This window comes from Gossypium raimondii, chromosome 13 (assembly GCF_025698545.1).
Source record: "Gossypium raimondii isolate GPD5lz chromosome 13, ASM2569854v1, whole genome shotgun sequence".
Taxonomy (NCBI): domain Eukaryota; kingdom Viridiplantae; phylum Streptophyta; class Magnoliopsida; order Malvales; family Malvaceae; genus Gossypium; species Gossypium raimondii.
In genome coordinates, this window is record NC_068577.1 from 42,705,749 (window position 1) to 42,730,906 (window position 25,158).

At 32.7% G+C, this 25,158-nt stretch overlaps 2 protein-coding genes across 5 annotated transcripts; both read right to left on the reverse strand.

Moving 5' to 3' along the window:
• Positions 1 to 8,315: 8,315 nt before the first annotated feature.
• On the reverse strand, positions 8,316 to 10,733 carry LOC105783537 (probable L-type lectin-domain containing receptor kinase S.7). The gene has a single exon (XM_012609058.2). The coding sequence runs from the start codon at positions 10,572 to 10,574 to the stop codon at positions 8,571 to 8,573; it is 2,004 nt and encodes a 667-aa protein (XP_012464512.1). The 5' UTR covers positions 10,575 to 10,733; the 3' UTR covers positions 8,316 to 8,570.
• Positions 10,734 to 15,914: 5,181 nt separating this feature from the next.
• Positions 15,915 to 24,500, reverse strand: LOC105783536 (uncharacterized). Of its 4 annotated transcripts, none has more exons than XM_012609056.2 (11): positions 24,214 to 24,500; positions 20,656 to 23,393; positions 20,511 to 20,567; positions 18,435 to 19,941; positions 17,958 to 18,304; positions 17,699 to 17,872; positions 16,945 to 17,102; positions 16,743 to 16,834; positions 16,555 to 16,667; positions 16,291 to 16,329; positions 15,915 to 16,186 (listed from the first exon to the last, which is right to left on the reverse strand). In XM_012609056.2, the coding sequence occupies exons 1-9, from the start codon at positions 24,374 to 24,376 to the stop codon at positions 16,627 to 16,629; spliced, it is 5,277 nt and encodes a 1,758-aa protein (XP_012464510.2). In that variant the 5' UTR covers positions 24,377 to 24,500; the 3' UTR covers positions 15,915 to 16,186; positions 16,291 to 16,329; positions 16,555 to 16,626. The 4 variants fall into 4 exon arrangements, with proteins under 4 accessions (XP_012464510.2, XP_052481960.1, XP_012464509.2 ...); XM_052626000.1 differs by having other exon boundaries at positions 16,291 to 16,347; XM_012609055.2 differs by having other exon boundaries at positions 16,180 to 16,329.
• Positions 24,501 to 25,158: the final 658 nt, after the last annotated feature.

Here is a 25,158-nt window from a genome sequence, read left to right on the forward strand (position 1 = left end):
TCATTCTTTATTTCTTGTTGATGTAATTTTTTTAATTCAGCAACTGATTTTTTTTTGTTTGGTAACTTATCAACTTGACTCTCGATTGTAACAAACTCTTTTGACCGGTTCCACACCCTTAACCTAAGCCCCATTACAACTTTGTAAAGACCACTTGATTAGTATATCATCTCAATCTATAGTGGTGGAGATTTGATTTTCAAGCAAGCCTATGGTAATAACATTACTTTAACTTTAAACACCTTGATTACTTGAGTGAACCTTAGTGAAAGTGTTCATTCTTGTTGAGTTTGAATTTCAAGTAATGGTTGAGATAAGGGAGACACCTATGTTTTTATGCCTTAAAAGTTTCTGCTTGGATTGTTTGTGTTCTTTAGTGACATTTTAATTGAATTTCCAATGCATGATTATCTGTAGATTATCATGAGGCATTAACAGTGAAAACAATAAATTGAGGGAAGTTAACTTGAATGTGGGTTGAGAATTTTGCTTGAGGACAAGTAAATGCTTAAGTGTGGGGATATTTGATAAGTGTTAAAAGTAACATGTTTTAAGTTCATTCTTAATGCGTTTTTGGGTGATTTTTTTATGTTAATTGTGAATTTTATACTCCTGATATTTTAAATTCATATTTTAATGCTTAATAGAGCACTTGGGAGCAAAATAAGTAAAAATCGGAGCGTCGGAGCAAGCTATAAGAGCCACACAGGCTGAACCATTCCACACGGCCATGTAACCCACATGGGTGTGTGGTAGGTCATGTCGATTTCACGAGATTACATACAGAACAATGGAAAATCATGATTTTTAGGTTTTTCGGGTATTCTAATGTGTATATATAACAAAAATAAGAAGATGTGAGAGAGCCGTCAAAGAATACTCAAGAAAACAACTCAAAAAACACCAATGAAGCTGACTCTGAAACATATTTTCGTCAAGATTAAAGATTCCAAGTTGATTTCTTAGGAAGTTATCATGATTTTCTTTAATTCTTTCGGTTATATTGTATCTTGAATGTTTTTATTTTCAAATATGAACTAATTTTCTAAATACCTAGGGGAGATGAACTTATGATGGATTCTATTGTTTGATTTTTTATTTTACGCAATAAATACTTAGTTTCTTGTTCTCAATTATGTGTGTTTAATTCTTGGTTTAATATTTCTAGATTATTAATCCGTATTCAATGTGCTTAATTGGTGGTTGAATAGATCCTATTTAAGAGTAATTTTGCTTAATTGAGAGGAGTTGCATGAAATCTTATAAATAAGACAACATAAATATATCGAATTAGAGTCAAATCTAATAGGGGAATTTATAGCACGGGTTAATGCGATAATAGGGGTTTTAAGTAGGAAAAAGAAATTTCAATTAATCAACCTAGAGTCGATTGGTCTTATTCTCGAAAGAGATATTAGCATAATTTAGGGATTTCTAGTGATCAAGACACTAAGTAAAGAAATTGCATAATTTAGATTGATCGTGAGATGAAATCTGGACGAATTCTTTCCTGGATATTGTTTCGTTTCTTGGTTGTTACTCGATTATTTTCGTATTTTGTTTTTTGTCGTGTTTGTTAGTTAATTTTAGTTTTTAATCAATCACTCGAATTATTCGATTAAATAATAGAAAGATAGTAATTAATAGTACTTGTAATCCTCGTGGAAACGATATCTTTACTCACCGTAATTATACTATTAATTAATAAGTGTACTTATTTTAATTGAAATTTTAATTAATCGGTGACCCATCGTTAAACAATATTAGTTTAGTGATGCAAATTAGTAGAAGTAGATAGTAGTGAGAAGAGTTGAGAATTACAATTTGAGTATACAAAATGTAAATGAATTAGGATATGGGAAATCTGAGACTGTAGTACCAATAGGTTGGTAACTGAGGTTTTCAAATAATTGGGACCAATCTGACTCAAATTAAGAATTTTATATATATCTTGTGAAATCAAAATGTGGATAATTTTCTTGGAGGTTATAACATATTTAATCAATTAGTTTTTTCAATTACTTTACACATTATTAACAAAATTACCATTTTAGATCAACACCCAACTAGTTTTCCTCACAAAAACAATCTTAAAATTAGGGTAGACTATATTAATAGTCATCCAACTGCTTTTAGTCACCAATTGACTGATATAAAAATGCAAATATCCAAAAATTTAATACAGTCGAGTGTTGAATATTTTATAACTTTTTATAATTAAGTGACTAAAAATAAGTATTAACATTTTGTAAATTTTCATGGTTACCAAAATAATTTTTAATAATTAAGTGATTATTTTCCCAAAAAAATTAAAATAGGGGAGATGGGAGAGGTGTGAAAGCAGGATGTGGTGATAGTGTCATAAAAATCCCCAGAGCAGGCATGGTGCAACCCATCCCTCACGTGCAGTCAACCTGGTATAGCCGGTCACAGTCTCTACCTAAATAGCTACAACATTACTGTCTGTATTTATGAGATTCCTTTCTATTTTTTCCAAACCCCAAACGACCACTTCAGATATTTTTGGTCAAAACAAAACCCTTAATAAATATGTGATTGTGAACTACATTAAAATATTTATAAAAATTTCCTTTAGCCAATCCGTCAACAAAATTATTTAAAATCATTTTTAAAGAAAGTAATCATATTATTGTATTTTTTCATTATTTTTATATAAAATATTTAATTAAAATCCAAAACATAAAAAAACCCAAATGTTTAGGGATTAAATCTAAAATTGATTAAGATTTATTCATAACTAATTTTCCACTCCATTTATAATTTAATTATTAAATAAATCTATTGTAATTATATCTTTTAAAATAAATAACAGCGGTTAATTCAGTAGGGGAGCAACAAAAGCACTTGTATATTCAATTTTAACATGCATATAAAATTTTCTTTAAAAATCATACATATAAAATAGAAATAATATTTGCAACATTGTCAATGAAATTTTAGATTTTACAAGCAGAGTTAAAGGATTGACAAATGTTCTATAGAGATATAGTAAATATTAAAAATATATATGCTATTTACGAAATAAAAAAATACTTATTTTCAGTACCAAATACTAACCCTATAAAATATAGGGTACAAATGTTATTTAACATGAAACTTTAAATATCTATACTATTATTTATGTGATTGAGTTGGTGTCATAAATTAACTTAGCATCAACTCAATCAAGGAAAGTACTTAAAAATAACATTTTAAACCTAATAAATATTATTATAGAGTATTTTTGTATTTTCTTACGTATACATAAAATAGAAAAATATGTAAATAATAGAATTTAAACCCAATACATTAAAAATTTGAATTTAAAATTTTGTCTTTCCGTCCAAATCCTTATCATGATATTATATGAAGTTCTTACATTAAATTTTGTTTTTCATCTACTTTGTGTTCTATGTATCTATATTTTAGTGTTAATATATTTTTTGTCCCTTAACTTATCCATTTGTACTTAGTTAATACCTAATTTTTTTTGGACTTAATTGATAGTTGAACTTGTATTTTGTGGTTCTGTCACACAGTTATGGTACATTTGTACTTATATCATTAGTTTGTGTTAATGTAACATTCACAGCCAATTAAGCAATAAATAAAAAATTCCTTAAAATATATAAATTAGTAAAAATATCAATGGCGCTTGGCATGCTGAGAAGTTGTTAGATGTCATTGCTTGATTGGCTATTAATGCTATGTCAGCACAGACTAACGGTGTTAATGTCGAGGCATCAAATTGTGTGATGGAATACAAATTTAAATATCAAATAGGTTCAAAAAAAATTAGGTACCAATTAGGTACAAATGGACAAATTCAAGGGGGAAAAATATATATTAACTCATATTTTTATTATAAATCCCCTAACTGGACTAATATCACATGTTAACCAATATCAATTCAATTGAGAAAATACTAATATACTCTTTTTAATGATAATTAATATAATTGTGATGATGCTTTTATCTTTTTTCTACTTTTATATGATCTTTAAATTAGAGCTTAATATAACGGAAAACCTCTATTAAATGATTCAATAATCAATTGGGCTTTTGTTAAAAAAAATCAATTAAGCCCTTAATCGAATATAAACAATCAATAAGTCATTGAAAACCCAACTTCCATGTAAGCCTTTGATGGTCATTATGTTTGCCATGTGGCACGTCAAGATTGTGCCACATGGCAAAAGTTGGTAATTTTTTTTTAAAATTGTTCAAAATTTTAAAAATATAACAATTTTAAAAAAGTTGCAAAATTAAAATTTTTTGAAAATTTTAGAATTTTAAATTTTAAATTTTTAAAAATTATAAAAATTGCAAAAAGTTATTTTAAAAATAGGATAATATTAAATATTATATAAAATTATGAAAATATAACAAATTATTAAAAATTAAAAATGTTAAAAAATATTGAAATTACAAATTATTATAGAAATATAAAAATAAATTAAAATTATATGAAGAGAACATAAAACCCGAAATTTGTGCACATGAAAGCGATATTAAGATTTTGATTGAAGTAATGGGTGCAAAGTGATTGCTGGAAATGCAGTTTAGCCTTCTATTATGTTATCATTGCACCAAACGTTGCTAAGTGACAAGATGGAAGCTTCAAACTGGATTCACATTAAGGGTATTATTTGTTTTATAAATTTATACTTAATACTTTTTAAGTTTTAAAATATTCCTTTTATAATATGTTATATTTTTCATAATTTTATCTAACTTTGTCATTTTTAACCATTTTTATTTCTAAATATGTTTTTGTAATTTTATCATTTTTATGTTTTTAAATATTTTATTAAATTTACCACGTAACACAATCCTAACTTATCATATGGTGAACATAACGGTTGTCAGGAGTTAACATGAAAGTTGATTTTTTGATGACTTAATTGATTGCTTATATTCGATTAAGGGTTCAATTAATTATTGAATTATTTTACAAGATTTTTTTTGTTATATTAAGCCTTAAATGGTAACTGGGTAGTTGGTTTTACTAAAAATATTGGATCCTGTACTGTTATTAATGTTGCGTTTTGGAGTACACCCGAGGGTCTCCAAGTATCTTGGAATTTAGGCTTGAAACAGGTGGTTCTTGAGATGGATAATGTTGCAACCATCCAATTGATTCAAGCCATTTCAACTGAGCACCATCATTTAACAGTACTACGAGCTATCAAAATGTTACTTTAGCTATCTTGAACGGTTCAGATTATAAATGTTTTTAGTTGTGATTTTATCCTTCTTGTACCCAAAAAAAGTAAACATATCCAAGAATCAATCATGTGTTTAGTAATATTTATATAACAGGTTTTCTTTATCATTCCACCAATAATCATAATTGTATAAACTTTTTTTATAAAATATTTCTTTCGCCTAGGTGTGACATAATTTATTTTTATTGAATTATCTTTAAAATAAATTTAGAGTTATTTAATTTATTAAAACTAACCATGTAAATGTAATTTTTTTCACTTTTTTTATTTTCTATTTTGTATTTTCTTTATATTCGTTTTACTATTCATGTTCAGGGTTCATGGTTATTCCTCCTAATAATATCGTTTTTAAATTTGAACATACTTTCTCTCGTGTAGTTTTTAACTCTAAAAGTGAAATAAAAAACACCATACTTATTATTTATTGGAACATCAATATATCAAATAAATAATGTACTTAGAACAAGATTTTCATAATCTGACAGTAGCATATGTTTGTAAGAAAATGAAATCTTATCTTAGTGAGATTTTTCCAAAACTATGAAATGAGAAAAGATTAAATTACATCCTTCAATCAACTTAGACATTTAATATACTGTCGGTCTATAAATACAATACACCATAATAAATCACATATATTAAATTAAAATATATATGAGAAATTTAGTAGGGACCACTTAACAGTCAGTAGGCGGTCATAGTCATGCTGGTTTTAGCCGGTGACCATGTTAGTATAAAAAAAAAGGAGTACTTGGCTTTGTTGCTCATGCTTAGCTTATACCTTTCTCTTCTCTTTGGTTTTGTGGCAATGTATAAATATTTTACTTCTAAAAACCAAATTATATTTTTCTTGTTTCTCAGTGATTTCAAAGATTTTAACCTAAGAAACTTGAATAGATTCCCCTCATGTTTCTTTTCTATAAACCATAATATACATATAGATTGTGGAAAGAAAAAGACACTGCAGCTAAGTTCTTGTAGGTAGGTGAGTCACAATATGTACATGATTACAAGTATTAATATGCTAATATAATTATAGACATTGCATTATTTTATTTCTTTTATGAAAAAGGGTGGTTGAAACTCGAAAGTTTAGTTTCCATCAAGTTAGTTGAACTATATGTCTTATTTGCTTTCCTTCTTCATCTAATTTTATACATTTTCACCTTCTCTTGTTGTTTGAGAAGTATGTTTATATATATATATATATAAATATATATATTCAAGGATATGTGATTATGATTAATATAAATAGATCACTAATTTGCATGCATATAAATACAAATATGCACATGCATATTTTTAGGCATGTATATATATATGTGAAGATAACATGAATCTATATAGCTAATATTTGTTTGTTTGTTTTTTAAGAGTCTATATAGATAATGTTAGTAGTAATTATTTTCTTTTTCACTTGTTTTGATTAAGATTCTGATGATAAATATGCATGTGACAGTGTAGCAGATGATGAGGTGAAAGCATGCATGGTGGACATATATATATATATATGTTGACAGAAGAGAGAGAGCACAAGCCAGGATCTGCAAAAAGAGTGTTTGCTTTTGTTGGGAGTGTGCTTTCTCTTCTTCTGTCACCATTTCTCTAAGTACTCTATCATATTCCCTGCTATATCATCCCTTAATTTCACATCCAAATCACATGCTGTAATTTCTTCTTCACCCTTCTCTTTTATGTTGTTCCTTATCTCTGTGCAAACATACATACATACATACTTACGTACGTACATACATACATATGAGAATACATGACAGAAAGCATAATAACAAAAGAAACTGAAAAGTTTTAAGTCTAGAAAGATAGGGGAATGGAACAAGGCTTTTTGAGATGCTTTCTTGCATGATATAAACCGTTGGTTTATTTTGAAATGCCTCTCAAAATTCAATATATATATATATATTAGTTTCACTACCAATTTAGAATTAACATTTACCTTATCTCTGATCATTACATCATTTTCTGTCTGAATATGCATTAAGAACAAGAGTCCGTATATAGCTAATGAGTGCTCCACTAACATGACCCCATATGATATATAGTAAGGCTAAAATATTAATGTGAGAGGGTTTCTTTGTACCCTTGGTGAAGAATCTCAATTAGATTTATCTTTCTACTAAGAAACCCATTTGGCTATATATGGGCTTTAAGCAGCCCCCAAAAGCATGTTAGAACCTTGATAAAGCAATCCATGATTAATGAAAATCACCTTTTAGACTTAAAAAGGTCCTACATTTCTAGCATTACATGCTATGTTTGTTTGAATGCATCAGAAAATATTCATTGCACCACCTTTGATATTGATTCTTTATGCTATCAGTTCCAAGTACACGAAACTCGAAGATATTCTAAACACCCCTTTTTTTTAATCTTTGTTTCTGGTGATGGTTGGATGTGATGAGGGATTGGATGGAGGTGCACCAGCAAGGAAACATCATTCAAACCAGTTAGATGGAACATCAATACCCAAAATACTTTACTGTAACATGGATCCAATGGCCGAGCCTTGTCACATGGGCAGCTGAAATTGCCTTAACTCTACCACATAAACCTCTGCAAGGGAAAGAAGTTTGAAGGTTGACAATGATACTGAGAGTCAAGAGTAGTCCCTTAATTCCCTGTTTGTTTGTATATTGATATCTGCTTCTGCAGAAATTTGCTTTAGTTTGAATAAAGTTTGCTTCCACTTGTTTCATTATCATTTTGCTTTTAAATGAAACATTTAGGTTGCTTTCGTGGGTTTGCATAAACATTATAAATGAAGAGAGATCAGAACTGGAAAGTGACCTATAAATAGAAGTTTTAAGGAAAATGATGGGGTAACTTACTCTTGCCTGTTGATGATTTAATGTGCTACATATGATTGTTGCAGGTTGGATTCTTTATGGTACTAACATTGTATTAAATACTATATGACTATTCACCATTCCCCTTGAAAACTACTATATATAGTAACTTTAAATAGTGTTTTTAGGTTACTTTTATCGTATTTGCCAGCAACATATGAACAAATATGCGAGTCAGTCCTCAATTTGGAGACTTAAATGTAAAGTGAGCCCCATAACAGTGTGAGTGTGAATAGAGTCAAGTTTTATATCAGTAAAGATAGCTAACAATGGCGGATGACAGCAAGAGAACATGTCAGAACTTTGTAAATTTATCTTCAGATTACAGCAGAGACCACATAGTTCAATGCAGTACTTTTGAACTCACACTAATGAACTCCTAGTCTCAGATGAGCACTGAAATGAAGTAATATTATAATGATGGTATAAGCAAAAATGAAAGAATCAAACAATCAATGAATTTTGTATCCAACTCGTATCAGCTTTGAGTTGTTTTGCTTTCTTCATCATCTGAAACAATGTCCTCAACAGTTAAGCTACAAGAGAAAGTGAGACTCGGTTTCATCTTCGGCACGGCTATTGGATCCGCCTCATTGTTAAGGATCTGAAGGATTCTCCTGATTGAAGGCCTCTCAGCACTATCAGGGTGTGCACAGCTCAAACCTACAAGCAACAACTTCCTCATTTCTTCCTCATTGAAATCCCCTTTCAACCTTTTATCAGCTGCTTCAATGATTCTTCCCTCACCAAGCAAGCCCCACACCCAGTCAATCAAATTCACCATTTTCTGGCTGTTTACTTCCCTCTCTATCGGCCTTCTACCACAAGCTACTTCAAGAATAACGACACCGTAGCTGAAAACATCAGTTTTCTCGGTTGCTTTCCCGTACTGAAGATATTCAGGGGCAAGGTAGCCCATGGTGCCAGCAGTAAGTGTTGAAACAGGACTCTTGTCATGATCCATCAGCCTTGCCAATCCGAAATCACCAAGTCTTGGATTAAAGTTACCATCAAGCATTATATTACTTGTCTTTATGTCTCTGTGAATGACTTGTTGTTCACATTCTTGGTGCAGGTAAGCTAAGACAGAGGCCAATCGGACAGCAATATTTTGTCTATGGGACCATGTCAGCAATAAGCCATTCTCTGGGTGTTGATGAAGCAGAGTATCAAGGCTTCCATTAGGCATAAACTCATAAACAAGCAACAATTCACCTTTCTCAGCACACCAACCTTGTAGCTGAACCAGATTCTTGTGCCTCAAACCAGCTATGATAGACAATTCAGCAAGGAACTCGGTTTTACCTTCACGGGAGTGTTTTGATCTTTTCACCGCACTAACACACCCCGAAGAGGCGAAGATGGCCTTGTAAACATTCCCGAACGCACCCCGCCCTATGATTCTACTTGAGTGAAAGCCTCTTGTGGCTGCATACAGTTCTTTGTAACTAAACTCCCTAGGCCCTGCCAAAATCTCTGCTTTCAGATTCTTTTCTATTCTCATATCCTTCCATTTCTTCACTGATACATAACCGAAAACAGCAAGCACGACAAAAAAGAAGGCTGGACCGGCAATCCCAAGTCCTAAACCAAGCCTCTTGTGGTGTTTATTGGTAGAATTTGATGCAGGAACAGCTGATGGTACTGTGACTGAACTACCGGATACGTTGTGAGGATGTGATCTTGGTCTCACGGGAAGGAAACCAAAAGTCTTGAAACTCCAATTCTCAATCGAGTGAATGCCTGTACTCCCTTCTGTTGATGCTGAAAACCCAACAAACACGTACTCTTTAAGGTATCCAGACAAATCAATATCCACAGACAACAATGGTGTTGGAGGCTTTACAGTTGAATAACTCAAGAAAACATTCAAGACCCTCAAATCATTCTTGTAAACAATCCAAGCAGTGATCAAATTCCCACTCTTCAAATCGATATCTTGCAACAATGCATCAGTAGCCTTGATTGAATTGAGGGAGTTAACATCCAAACCGACATGATTGTCATTGGAATCATTGAACCGAGTATCAAGCTTGGTATCAAACTCAATGGCTAAAAACTTGTTCTTGGCCAAATCTGAAGAATTAGCAAGACCAAGATACCCACCTGAACTCCCAAGGGTTTGGTTATCAGGTGAAAGAAAGAAGGTTAAACCATCACCGAAAGAGGTGGGGTCGACACTGTCGATGGTAAAAGAGAATGTGGTGGAGAAAGAAGCAGTGATATTGGAATCTTGATCGAGAAAATGAATTGGGTGGTTGTAGATGAGGGTACCTGAGCTGGAAGAAGGAACAGCAGTCTCCCTGGTTAGGCCTATAACGCCATTTTTAAGATGAGAATCACCAAGGAGAGTGAGGTTCCTAACAGTGAAGAATGGGAAATTAAAGCTGGTACTTTCAGCTAAGATTATAAATGGGGAATCGAAGGTGAAGAGGAGGGGAAAGAGAAACAGCAAGAAAACAAGAAGGTTTCTTGGTGGCATTGTTTTGATATCACAGATTCTTGGTTTGGAAGAAATACAAATACCCAGACTCCCAAAGTGGAATGTAATTGTGAATTTGATGATGCTAAGTTATAAAAAAAGTTAAAGCTTTTGGCAAAGGGAATTTAATGAGAAATGGAGAAAAAGTGGGGAGAAATAGGCGCCTGTGGGCTTTTGAAACAATCATATCTTCTTCTTGTACTTTAATAATGGAAATATAACGGTTAGTTGGATTTGGCCATGGTTTTAGATGATTAAGGGCAATGAGGGACAGAAAGGTCTATTTCTTCTCTCACACCTTTTACTCTTTTAAATTTTGAAACTTAGTCCCTACGCTTTTCTTTAAACCTGCTATGACTACATGCAATACATCCACGTAACAACAATCAGAAGAATCAAGCAGTCTAATAATCGAAATATATCCCACATATTATGAAATTCAAATCTAAAAGGAAAACTCATACATGCATAAATTAAAATTCATCTATTTAAATTTGATAATAATAAAAAAGTACCAACATCACATAAGTAAACTGGACAGAAATGACACTGAGAGTTGGGTGTGTGTGTGTGTGTACTTTTCTTTATGGGGTTTCAAAAGTGACCCTTTTTAAGGTAGGTGATTAGATATTTCATGAAAAACTTTGTTTTAAATTGAACGATATTATCAACTCTTAAATTACTGCAGCATTTCTACTCAAATCTGTATAAATACAAAACATACACAAGAAATAGAGCTTGTCTGTAAAACTATGCTGAGACAGACCACGTGAATGATTCCCTTATTCTGACCCTACCATAAACAATTGATGGGATTTCCAATGCTGAATTTGATGCTTAAATGAACAAGTTTGCTATTGAACCATCATGTAAATTGTGAATGAATTTTAGACATGAATATATAAATATGTAAAGAATGGAGCAAAGTTTTTAGTATAGAAATTAATATCATGATTTAATCAAACAATTAAAAAACTAAATAAGTTTGTAATTGTTTTAAAATTGGATGAAAATTTTAAAATGATGCCTCTACTTACAGAGTCTCATAAAAGTTTTTAGGCGAAACAGTGTTTCCCCCAGTGGCACACTTTGAGGATGCATGGAACCATTTGGCTTGAGACCTGGTGAGGAGCTGCCATGCATGCGAGGTTGACATTTGCCTTACACGTGTTTCTTTCCTTGGCTCAAAATTAATAAAGAGACAAATCAGAATAATGCAACAAAATGTGTATTAGAAGTCTTAGGTTTTTTTACCTAAATAACATTAAATATATATATACTAAAATGTCATGTTCTAAAAATTATGTATTAAAATGGTATATTTAAAGGGGTAGAAAGTGGTGTATAGGCGGCACCACTCTGAATTATGACATAATGGGATATGGTGCCTATCTGATAGGCGACACTGGTGGTGCCTAGCTGATAGGCGGTACACCTAGCATTCCCCCTCCCCACTCTCTCATCCGGCTCAATTTTAAAGTATTGGTGCCACCTCTCTTCTTTTGCTATTTTTTTTTTAAACTGATACTTTAAATTGAACCGAATGGGGGAGTGGGGGGAGGAAATGCTAGGTGTGCTGCCTATCAGATAGGCACCACCAATGCCGCCTATCAGATAGGGGTCACTGGTTCCACCTATCACTTTGACACCACTACTAAAATATTATTTTTTAACTAAATTATGTCAGAATCTAAGGTGGTGCCGCCTATGCACCACCCTCAACCCCTTTGAATGTATGATTTTGATACATAATTTTTGAAACATGTCATTTCAGGAAGAGGATATAAAAACAAGTAATTTTAGTTTTTCACGTTTCGAGAGGGTTTTTTTCTTTTTTAAGATTCAATTACTTAGGGCTCTAGTTTGGCAATGCTTTTAAAAAGTGCTGTGGAAAAGTACTTTTGAGGAGAGCTTTTGAAAAAATTGAGTGTTTGGTATTGCTGTCAAAAAATACTTTTGAGAAATAAAATGTCCATTTTAGACATGATATTATAAAGTAACAAATATGTATTTAAATAATGTTCAAATTAGTTAATATTATGATATTTTAGAAAAAAATATAAAAAATAATTTATTATAACTTATTGTTAATATTTTAATATATAATATTAATTTTAAATAAGTCTAAGTAATTAATATTAATTATTTATTAAATTTAATTAGAATATATAAACTATACTTAAATATTTAAATATAATAATTAAATATTTGTAATTAGATATTAACACAATTGTATTATTTGGAAGAAGAAATAGTAAGATTAAATATTTAAATATTTAAATATAATAATTATTTATTAAAAAATTCTTCTAACGTCTATTTGGAAAAGAAATAGTAAGGTTAAAAAGTAAAATACCAGTCAAAAGCAATTTTGGGCTGAAAAAGCTAAAAATTCTGCTTTTTATATGTTAAAAAGCTTTAAAATAAGTTAAAAATTTTCTACACTGACTTCTTTTTCATTACTTAAAAAACATTTTTAATAAAAAATTCATCTGAGAAGTATTAGAGAACACAACCTAAAATTGATTTTGGAACTATAGTATTCAATCAGTGGCAAATGATTCAAAGGTACCTTGAAATTTGAAACTGATGTATAAGTTTTGTTTTTATTCATTTTTACAAAGGTTTAAGATATTGGTATTTTTGTTGTTGCTTTCTCAAATGTAGTTGAGGAAAGTAACCACTATCGATTTTGAAAGCCATTCCAAGGACTTAACTGCAAGCCTATATTTACTTTTCCAGAAAATAAATATATAGAGCCTAAATGATACTTGTTTTTGAGTCATCTTTTTCTCACACTTGATAAGAAAAGAAGGAAAGGAAGAGGTTAAGGTAATACCTAATTTAACTAAAGATTTAATTGTCCATTAAAGAAAATATCAAATTAGGGATTTGGAATCTAACTCAAACGGGCAGCATAGAAAGTGGGATGCTAACTCTGAAGAAAACAATGTGAATTCGGAGAAGTCAAATCAATAATATTGACAAAAGCAAGCCACCCATTTCATGTCAATGAGTTTCAATCAAATCCAAACCTTCACCCCACTAGCCCTGAATGGCCAAATCCAAATTCAAAGCTGCCCACGTCATATAGCCGTTACACAATTAGAAAAATTCTCCACCAACAATGCCCACTTCTTGGGTTTTTTACAAAAATATTATAAAAAAAATAAAAATTTACCAAAATATTACAACTTTTTTTTTATTTACCAAAATATTACAACTTTTTTTTATTTACCAAAATATTGCTTTTTTTTATTATTTACTAAAATATATCAAAAAAAAAACAAAAACTGACACAGCCTGATCACCCCAATGCCATTGGCGGCACCAAAGGTGCCAATGCCATTGGCGGCACCAATGTGCCAAAGGACTAAAATGTGACCACTTGTAGTTTCAAGGACCTGACATGCAAATTTACCATTTTAAATTTTGAAAGTGAATTGCTGTTGTTGTGCGCACTAAAAGTGAAATGTGGCTAATTGCCTTCTAAGCCCTCCTTATTTATTATTTTCTTTTGGATCCCCTTCAACTCACTTTTTTATTTAATAACTCTATTTTAATTTAATAAAATATTCTCATTTAATAACTCTATTTTAATTTAATAAACTATTCTCATTTAATAACTCTATTTTAATTTAATAAACTATTCTCATTTAATAACTCTATTTTAATTTAATAAACTATTCTCATTTAATAACTCTATTTTAATTTAATAAACTATTCTCATTTAATAACTCTATTTTAATTTAATAAACTATTCTCATTTAATAATTCTATTTTAATTTAATAAATTAAGTAAACTATTTTTCAATAAGGCATGTCGATATTTCTATTAATTTAAAATATAGTTATTAAATGAAAATAGTTTATTAAATTAAAATAGAGTTATTACTAATTAGAATTCTAAGTATCTTAATTATCACTTAACTATAAGTAATAATAAAACTGATCACCTATAAATGTAACCCAAATAGAAAAAATAAAGTATAATTATAAACTATTCTCATCAAATTTAGTAAATTTTTAAATAAACTATTCTCATCAAATTATAAAATAATACATAAAATGCTAATTAGTTTATACTTTTTAAATAGCTTTACTTTAGGTAAAATATATTTACTTTAATAATAAAATAAATGGCTTTTATGAGTAAAAATCATAGATTAAGAGCTTATTTAACTACAAAAATAGGTTGAGGGCTTGTTTATTAAATAAAAAAGTGAGTTGAAGGGAATAAAAAGTAAATAATAAATAAGGAGGGCTTAGAAGGCAATTAGTCACATTTCACTTTTAGTGCGCCCAACAACAACAATTCACTTTCAAAATTCAAAATGGTAAATTTGCATACCAGGTCCTTGAAACTACAAGTGGTCACATTTTAGTCCTTTGGCACATTGGTGCCGCCAATGGCATTGGCACCATTGGTGCCGCCAATGGCATTGGGGTGATCAGGCTGTGTCAGTTTTTGTTTTTTTTTTGTCTTTTGTTGTTTTTTTTATATATTTTGGTAAATAATAAAAAAAAGTAATATTTTCGTAAATAAAAAAAAGTTGTAATATTTTGGTAAATAAAAAAAAGTTGTAATATTTTGGTAAATTTTAATTTTTTTTATAATATTTTTGTAAAACACCCCCACTTCTTCTAGACCCAATTCAATATGAGGTTGAATTGGTCCAACGTGACACACTGTTCAGCTACTAACAACTTAATCAAGTTTTACGTTATTTCAACCCCCCCCCCCCCGCCTTTTTTTGTCTGCAAAACTTTTGACAAATTGTTAGCTTATATTAACAAGGAAATTCTTCTTAAATAAATATTACAAAACATGGGACCCAAAAAATAAATATTAAAAAGCAGGTACATAATAATGATCGGAAAATATCATATTTGAAAAATATTTAACAAGTATATCAAAGATCATCCTATAGTAAAGACAAATGGTTTCCTTATTTGGCGTTCCTTGTGCCACTTGAATGTTCCGACATTAGTATGTAAAGTCAACTTTTATTTATAAACAATTGAATATAAATAATTTTTTTATATTAACGCGTGATAAAAAGTAATTGAAGGTGAATCTCATATGATAACTTAATGGTTAAGGGTGTTCACAATTCTAGGTGTAGTCTGAATTTAAGTCGCGCTAATCGTGTTTGTTGTTCAAAACTTTATCCTGTTATTGTAATTCACTAATTAAAAAAAAACATCAAATGGGATAGAGGAAATCTGTTCGCAAAGCCCCCTAGAATATAAGTATATCAGTTATTACCTAAAATAATTATATTAATCAATCATAATTTAAAGTTATCTAATGATTCATCAAAATATCACATACAGCCCACTTTAGAATAATTGTAATACAATTAACCGATCCTGATTTAAAGTCATGTATGTAGAGTTTATCAAAATATGACGTGAAGCCCACACTTTAGTAGTGGATCCTACATATAACTTTTAAATATGCTTGGATAATTACAATATCATATTTAAAAAATTAATAGAAATTATCCCTTAAATTTTTAAGCGTGTTACCTGAGGATGAGGGAGTGAGAACTGGTACAAAATGTAATTTTGATCTACTTTGTCTGCAGCTTCAATGGCTGTGTTATTGACTTGATATTGATATTATATCATTAAACAATAAACAGTAAGAAAGATTAGACAGCATCCATTAACATTGACATTTTGGAAACTTTCAGTTCTAATCAGTAATCACCTGCTTCTTACTCTTCCGAGGTGTCTCTCGCTATTCACTCTGCCACATAAATAAAAACTAAGAATTCATTAGGTGGGAGAATTTCAGGGAAAAAAACCATATTTCAAGCTTTAAATTCTTAGCCTTATGGATATTAAGGTCCACGAACAAAACTGCGGTCACCAATTGATGAATGAAAAATATCCAGGGAGGATTGGTTTTTATAAATGAAATTTAGGCCTACAGAATTACCAATGCCAGTGAAAAAATGAAGAGATAGTATACCTTTACAATCATGCAAGAAATGTCACTTAGTTGGCAGAAGATGCTATGGTTTTCAAAACTGTACCATCCAATTTAACTTGCACGATGTTGCTGGAGTTTTCTTGGCAAGAGAACTATGTAGGATAATAACTGTTAGTCCGACAGGAAACAACATAGGACAAGGATTTACAGTTGGTATGAATAAGCACCTTGAGAAATGCTACAAAAGCTTTCTGGGGGAAATATTGCTTCTGGATCTACTTTTTGCTGGGAAATGATAGCCCAGGCCACGTGATTTTTACTGCAAAATTCCACAAGAGTCAAATACTAGTTTTCTGGAACAAAGAGCTGAAAACATCTTAAGATGGACTTCAATACTTGTTTCTAGAACGATGAAACTGTGTCACATACCTTGCCCATGGAGGAACAAATTTTCTGTTAGGTTCACTTTCACCGTCATCTTCTTCATCATCAGAACCTTTGTAAGGAGAAATATCATAAGATTGTTCAATGGTTATATCTGCATCATTATTATCACTCGCTTTTGCTCTATCCAAGGTGCTCATTGCCTGACAAAGATTCAATGTACACATGAGGCTCAACTAAAAATTCGACAACCATTCGTAGAAAAACATCCAAGAAATGGTTTCAGTTAAACTGGTAAAATATAGCAAAATACATAAGCCTCATATAAAGAACAGTAATCCTCTTTTAGTCTTTGATCTTTATGGATTTCACAAAGGCAGCAAAAAAGATGTCTAAGTGATACAAAACAATCCATTTTAAGGTCCTATTACAAATCCTGAATTTCCATTCCATCAGTTTGTTGCAGCAAAAGCTGAACTCAAACTTATCATAACAATTCTCCTTAAATTGCACTGACATGTGAAAATCTCATTGCAGTTGTTGCTTTCTTTTTACATATTATACCCTGTCAATGTAAACTGAGAGAACACTTAAGCACGTGATCATAAGCCTTAACATTGCCCCATCAAACAGCCTTTAAAGATGGTTAACAAAAAAGTGACATTGTTTTCAGTTTAATATAGCAGTAGTACTAAGAGGGGCCCTTAAAATTCATTTTATTTAAGCCAAAGAAGTATAATTGCTTAAGGGTAGACAAATTTCCAAAATTAAAGATCTGAACCTGCTAAATGAATTTTACCTTTGCATGAAAATCTTCATTGGCCGTGCTAGTTTTTATAGTATCAGTAGTTGAAGAAACAGTTGTGCTAATTTCCCTGGCTGACATTTTTCCTTCATTTGTGCCTACTCTTTGCATTTTCTCAAGCTTCAATGCTTCACCATTAGGAACCTTTATTGTTTGTGCTCTCTCATCCTACAGCAGAAGTTCGCAATTAATGCCATTTTGCAGAAAGAAAGTCCTTAAAAAAATACCTTCTATACAGCATAAGGAAGTTTACCCGGGCTTGGCACTTCTTTTCTTTGCCATCTTTCTTTGAACATAAATTTTCTTCAGAAGCACATCGCTGCCTCCGTGCTTCTTCAATACGCTTTCTTTTTCTCTCTTTCTCCAATCTTTCTTCTTCTTCCCTCTGTCGTTTCTTAGCAGCCATATCGGCCTCTTTTTTCTTTCGTTCTTCTTTCTTTTTCTTCTCAAGCTCCAACTGCCTCAAGTTTTCTTGCTCCAACCTCACTCGTTCAAGTTTCAGGGCCTCCTTTTTCATCTTGCGATCATTTTCTTTCTTTTCAGCAAGTTTCTTTGCAGCTTCAGCAGCCTCCAGAGCCTTCACTTTAACATCCCTCTTCCCTATAAGGAATTACATATAACTTAAAGCATCAGCATAATATATAGGTAAGATAGTAACATACATTTTCAAGAATGCTGGGGAATAATGACAAAAAAAGAATGGCTGCAGAAGAAATGAGTGAATGATTACCAGTAGCAATGGAAGCTGCTTGTTTTTGCTGAACAAGTGGAATAAATGAAGTTACATTTGAAACTATATTATTTAGCTTCAACTCCTTTTCTGAGAAACTTGGCCCACCTTTTCTTGGATTGGTTTTCTGAGATAATTTTGGTTTACTGAACTTATAACGAAGTGATTCACTTGTCCTTTTGGTAGTAGTCATCCCTGGTCCTATACTGCAGTTCTCTTTCGACTTATTTATATCTCTCCTCTTTGTGGCATTCTGTTTTTCAACTTTTTGCTTGATACAATTCTCAGTCCCAATGAAGCTGTAGGCTGTGTTCACAGAGTCCAGGCTATCTCTAACATTAAATATTTCAGCTCCAGAAACTGATGGAGCATTTGGGCATTCCATAATCTCAGCAAGTGGTACCCTTTTGGCAGAGCAAGTCAATCGTTTCGATGCAGTGGCTTCCTGAAAGTGAATTGCGTCAACCACCTCTTCCGTGTTCTCATTTTCTTCATTAATGCAGGGCAGCTCTAGCTTTAGGCTACCTCGCTTCTCTGAACTGTCAGAGTTTGATATGATTCTATCCCAGAACTTGCCAACTGGAGAAAGATAAGGATTCTTCACATTTCCGATAAGTTGAGAACTAGACAATGGCAAGCAATCAGAAAAGCATCCTCCAAGAAATGCACGGTTTGTTTCCTCACCAAAGCAACTACTGCTAATTTTAAGGTGACTACTATCACCATTTTCAGGAAAAGTACTTCTCAGATCCATGCATTCTAGAAGTCCATTAGGAAAAGATTGGCAAAGACTAGTCGCACAGTTTGTTTCCTCACCAAAGCAACTACTGCTAACTTTAAGGTGACTTTTTCTATCATCATTTTTAGGAAGAGTGCTCCTCAGATCCGTGCATTCTAGAAGTCCTTTAGGAACAGATTGGTAAAGACCAGTTGCTTGGTGCATTCTATATGTGGTTGGAAATTGGGGCAGTGGGGTACGGGTGCAAGCAGATTTACAAAGCTGCTCTATAAGGCTAGCCCGTTCTATTGTAGGATTTGAAAGGTGCAATTTTTCAAAGCCAATGCCTTCTCCACCATTACATATTTGTTTATCATCTGTCTGAATAATGAACCCCTCAAGTTCTGGTCTGCTTTGATCAGCACTGATAAAATCTGTAGGTGGTCGACAAGGAGAACTAATGAGAAAAGTTGAAAACTCACCATCTTCTCCTAGTTGACATTTGCTTTCTTTCTTGCTCCTTTCATCACAAGCCAAATGTTCAATATTCGCAAAGTCAGAGTTATCCCCAACATTCAATATAATTTGGTTCTCATCTGCAGTGCATTTCCTTGTTGAACCAAACATGATGCTGGATGGATATACTGTTCCTGGTGCATCCTCTGATTGATCAAAATTTTCAAGGTTCGCTAGGGGTGAACTTGAGACAGAAGCCACATCAAATTGTTTATGCATAAAATTGGAAGGGGTGTTTTCACTTCTGCCCCTCTCTTTTCGATTATATTTCCCCTGGCAACACAGCAATAAGACACTCACTAAGCTAAAGTGTTCAATTTCCAGTAGGAATGTAACCTGTGCAATTTATAAATACATGTTCCACATATTATGCTAATTATGAAATAAAGTAAAAAAAGGGCAACTGAGCAATATGCTACCTTCTGAATAACTGAATTCAAAATAATGTAAGCAAATTGCAAGACATGAGAAATTGAGATAAATTAGAAGAGAGATTGAGAAGAAAGCTAGAGAAATCAATCGCAGCCATCTATTGGGATTATATATAATTGCTAGTCAAAGCTTAACTACCGTCCTGATGGCTTGGAATTGCAAGTGAAATCCTTTGCCTCCTAAAGTTTTTTACACTCGGAATAACCACTTAAGATGCAGTATTACATTGAAATAAACAATTAAGTTTAGCTTAATCAATTGTTTTCTAGATAAAATTTAGTGAAAGTGTAAGCATTTTTTATGGTATGAAAAGAGGTATAAGACATCACTATCACATGGGAAGTAATAGATATTAATATGGAAATGAATTAAACTAGAGAAGATTTAGATCCACACGTTGTGTAGCATACCCCATTTTGTTCTTCATCAACTAGGAGCTTAGCGTTTAACTGCATAGCATCTTCCTCCTGGGACATAAAAGAAGTTTTGAGATTTAGATATGCTTAGGATTATATCATAGAAAATAAACCCAGTAAATCACCTAAAGTACTTTACCATCAAGTTTAATGACAAAGACAGGGAATTACTTTGTTGACCATCAACCTTCCTCCGTTTATGAGACCATGATCCCTCCACGTGGGATCTAGAGTGTTTACCTGGTCGTATGGACTGAACTGCAACCTTGTCACTTGATTTTGCATGTTTTTGATCTAGAACTGAACCTGTGTCACCAGCAATACATCTTCCCATTGCGACTTCATCTTGATTTTGAGGACTGGACTCCATTTTCTCTTTCAGAGACCGACCCTTTGTTTCTTCAAATAATGCAGCACAAGGATGTCCAAATGCATCAATGGTACTTGCATCTGCTACACTTAGCAGGGGAGGGCTACAAATAGGAGGACCACCACATAAATCAGTATTAAAATTAAGATGACTAATTTCTCGGACCATGATTACAGATTTTGCTTCTTCAACCTTCCCATTATCCTTCTCAAAGAGATAATCCATCCCTGACTCAACATCTATATTAGATCCTGCCCCATCTTGTAGTAAGTTTTTATGCAAAGCTTCATAACAAACTTTAGAGGTAGTTGGAAGATCTTCCATGAAAGTTTTCTGTTCAGAGATTTCAATGCTTTCAGGTACAGTACTTGTTACAACATCAGTACAAACCTCAGGTGTGCCTTTTACTGAGGACAAAACATTTAAATTGGAAATTCTACCACCAGATGTCTTGCTAAAAGCTGTTTCAGACAGTTTCTCTTCTTTGCTAAAATCTTCTTGCTCCTCTGGCAACTGCCTTTCATGGGTTGAGTTGTATGTTTCTTGGTAGTGAACAGAAGTTACTTCATCCAGATTATCTGCACAAGGAAGTGGTGTAAGAGAACTTTTATCCAATGAGTTGATCATGTTTTCACTCTTTAATAAAAGACTAGAAGCTTCCTTCACAGTGCAGTCTCCCAAATCATCAAAATCAAGTTGCTTGGGCAACACCTTAATAGCAGATGAAGACTGTTGACTTTTTCCTATGACTTCCAACTCAACTCTTTCATACCTATTCAATGACTTTATAAGAGAAGAATTGTTACCACCATCCAAGTTAGAGGCAGAACTAGCTGAAGCCTCAACTAACTCACCAGAATTTGCATCAGTTTCAGCAACAAATGCATCACATTGATTCAATTCAGCTAGATCACTACCATCAATACAAGGCAAAGAATCTACTTGAGTACCAGAAACCTCCCTAAGTTCAACCCCTTCAGACCTCTCCGATGACTTTGCATATAGGAACTGGTTGGAAGCTGTTGATTTGGATTGTCTAACTTTATTCTCCAGAGTATTAGAGGAATCGAGTTTAAACAACTTTGCACTATGATTAGATCTTGACCTGGTACTACCATCATTATATTGATCTACAACATCATTCTCCATTGTTTGGTATTGCCTAGAACTTCTGGATCTTGTTAATCTACCTTGATAAACATCGTTGCCCTTTTCCTTGCTTCGGTGGTCTCTTGCTTTCCTAGAACCACATGTTTCATCAGAAATAACAGTAGGCTTTACCAATGCCAACGACTTATCAACAACATCAGGCTGTGCCTTTGATCTGCTGATGCATTCTATAAGCATATTTTCGTCACATGTTGCACCTTCAGAAGTTTTGCCTACACAGGAAAGCCCATCTACAGACTTTGGAGATCGGACAGAACTTCTAGATCTTGTGACCCTACCAGAATAAATACTTCCACCCCTTTCCTTGCTTGGGTATTGATCTCTTTCTTGCTCCGCCACTACAAAAGTAACAACATTCTCAACTGGTTTGACAAATTGCAATAACTCATCAGCAGCTTCAGGCTGTAGTCTTGATTTGTTAATAGATTCTGTAAGCAAAATACCATCCTGCTTTGCAACACAAAAGTTCTTGCCTGCACTTGGAGGACAATTCACAGACATTGGAGGATGAACGGAACTTCTTGACCTTGTGATACCACCGGAGCAAATATCTTCACCCCTTTCCTGGCTCCAGCATGGACCTCTTGCTTCATTTTTTACTAGACGACTTTCAGTGTTATCAACAGGTTCAGCAACTTTTGGTTCCAATAACTCATGAGAAACATGATGTTGTCCTGATTTGCAGATGGATTTCATAGGTGCCACCTCATACTGCTCAGCAACACAAGTGTTACCTGCACCTGAAGGCCCACCCATGGACTTGGAAGGTTGGACAGAACTTGATCTTGTGACTCTGCCGGAGTAAAAATATTCACTTCTTTCCTTGCTCCGGCATTGCCCTCTTTCTTCCTTTTCCACCTCATAACTCACAACATTATCACCAGATCTGATCAATTCCAACTTATCCACAGGACCAGACATTAAAGATGCAATCTTGGACACTTTGTTTTGACTATTGCAAGCATCATCATTCTTGTCAAAGCTCTCAACGTTTTTGCACACTTTTGCACTGTTCCGATGCTCTAAAGCCCGTTGCCTAGACTTAGATCTCTGGATTCTTGCTAGTGATAAACAAGGGTCAGGACAAAGATCTGAGACCATCTCATCTCTACAATCTTGAGGAGATGTAACACTAGGATCCAGCTGATCCGTTTTACCAGAAAGGAACTTATCTAAGCCTTCATTCGAAGCATCAACTCCAACTCCAGAGCATAAAACATGGGGTAATTGTACATTATCGGTTGTAACAACTGGCTGTTGATACAGAGAACAGTAAGGAATGGAATGTTGTGAATGTGGAAGTAGGAGTCCTGAGATAAGATCATCCTTATTCAACTCTGCAATTAAAAAGAAGACACTTTTTTTTCATTTATAAATCCATTAAAAGGAACTGTTAACAGAATACTAAGAAAATTATTCTAAACCGATTGCTATTAAGTTCAAACATCATAATGCAATAAAGAATTCAAATGAAAAGAAGCCTTCGCAAGAAAGGAAATGAAAACAGACAATTTAAAATGGAAAGGACTTTTGTAGCTTTGAAGAAGCAAATTTTGAAAATTAAGATCTTGAAGTCAATGAAACATTCCTTCAACATTTTTAGTTTTAAAAGAACTAAGAATTAAACCAAAAGTATTGAATTAATTAAAAGGTAAAATAAAGACAGTACTGCTAAATCAATGCTTAATCGAATATTACAATTTGAAAAGCAAAAATAGAAAAGGAATAACTAAGAAGAATTCAAGACGCACTTGCTAAAGAACACTCCAAATCGATTGTGTACAATAAATCACTAAATCAAAATTATCGAATTAATTAAAAGGTAAATTCAAGACACAATTGCTAATTTAGTGCTTAATCGAATATTATAAAAAAGTTTAAAAAATCAGAAAAGCAATAAATAAGAAGAATGCAAGACGCCATTGCTAAAGAAGACTTCGAATTGGTTATGTACAAGAATAAGAAACAGAAGGGGAAAAAAACAAAATACAAGAAATTCACGGATTTCAATGAAGTGGAATAAAATAGAAGCATTAACAAAGAAACCAAAACCATATTATCTCTTAGATATAGTTGAAATGAATTCAAAATGAACTTCACAAAGCATCAAAATGATAGGGAAAAAGTGAGAAATGTAAAGCTGAAAGAGAAGATTACCGAAGGAAGAAGAGGAGAGGAGCCAAGGCGGAGGAACGAAGCCATCGATGAGACTCTTGGAAGCCAGTTGGTGATCGAAGAGAAGGATTTGCTGCTTTACGTTATCGATTATTCGATTCTTCCTCTCGAAGATCTGAATCAACACATTCTCTATCGTCGACATTGCTCTTCTTCTTCTTCTTCTTCTTCTTCCTCAATAGCCTAGATTTTCCATTAAAACGTTTTAACGCCAAAAGAAAATGGAATTTTTATTGATTTGACTTTGAGAGAGAGATAGCGGGGCTTTACTAGAATTTGAAATTCATGGGGGTGAATTTGATAAATTCTTGAATGTTCAGCGGCAAAGTAGGTATTTCAAACTGAAAGAAACGACGTCGAGTCAAGTCAATTTCACGTTAAGAATACGGCGTCGTTAGTGTCGCCATAATAATTTATTCTCCTCTCCTGTTTTTAATTTTGTTGAAGGGGAATCTTTCTTTATCTTTTTCTATACTAGTTGTCGAAACCGTTTTTTTTAAAGCAAAAATTTAGTTGTCGACTTTTAAAAACAAAAACTGGAGTCGCCACCAATCCTTTACTAAGGTGTGATCGGCTCACCTTAAAAATAATTGTGGTCTACGAAATTTGAGAAAATGAGTCCGGGAGTCAGTTACGCACGAGGAAGGATTAGCACCCTCGTAACGCCCAAAATTGGTACCAAATTGATTTTTTTAATGCCTTGGTGTCGAAAATTTGAAAGATTTTAAAAGGAAACTTTTTATTTCATGAATGAATCAAAATAATAAGACATTCTTATTTCAAAGAAATAAAACACCACACCCAGTGAGTTAGGGCACAATGTTTTTAAATCTTCAAAATACCCGAATATTGCCTTTTGCTTTTGAAAATTCTTATTTCGAGAAGTCAAAATATCAGGACCAGTAAGTTAGGACCCAACATTTTGAA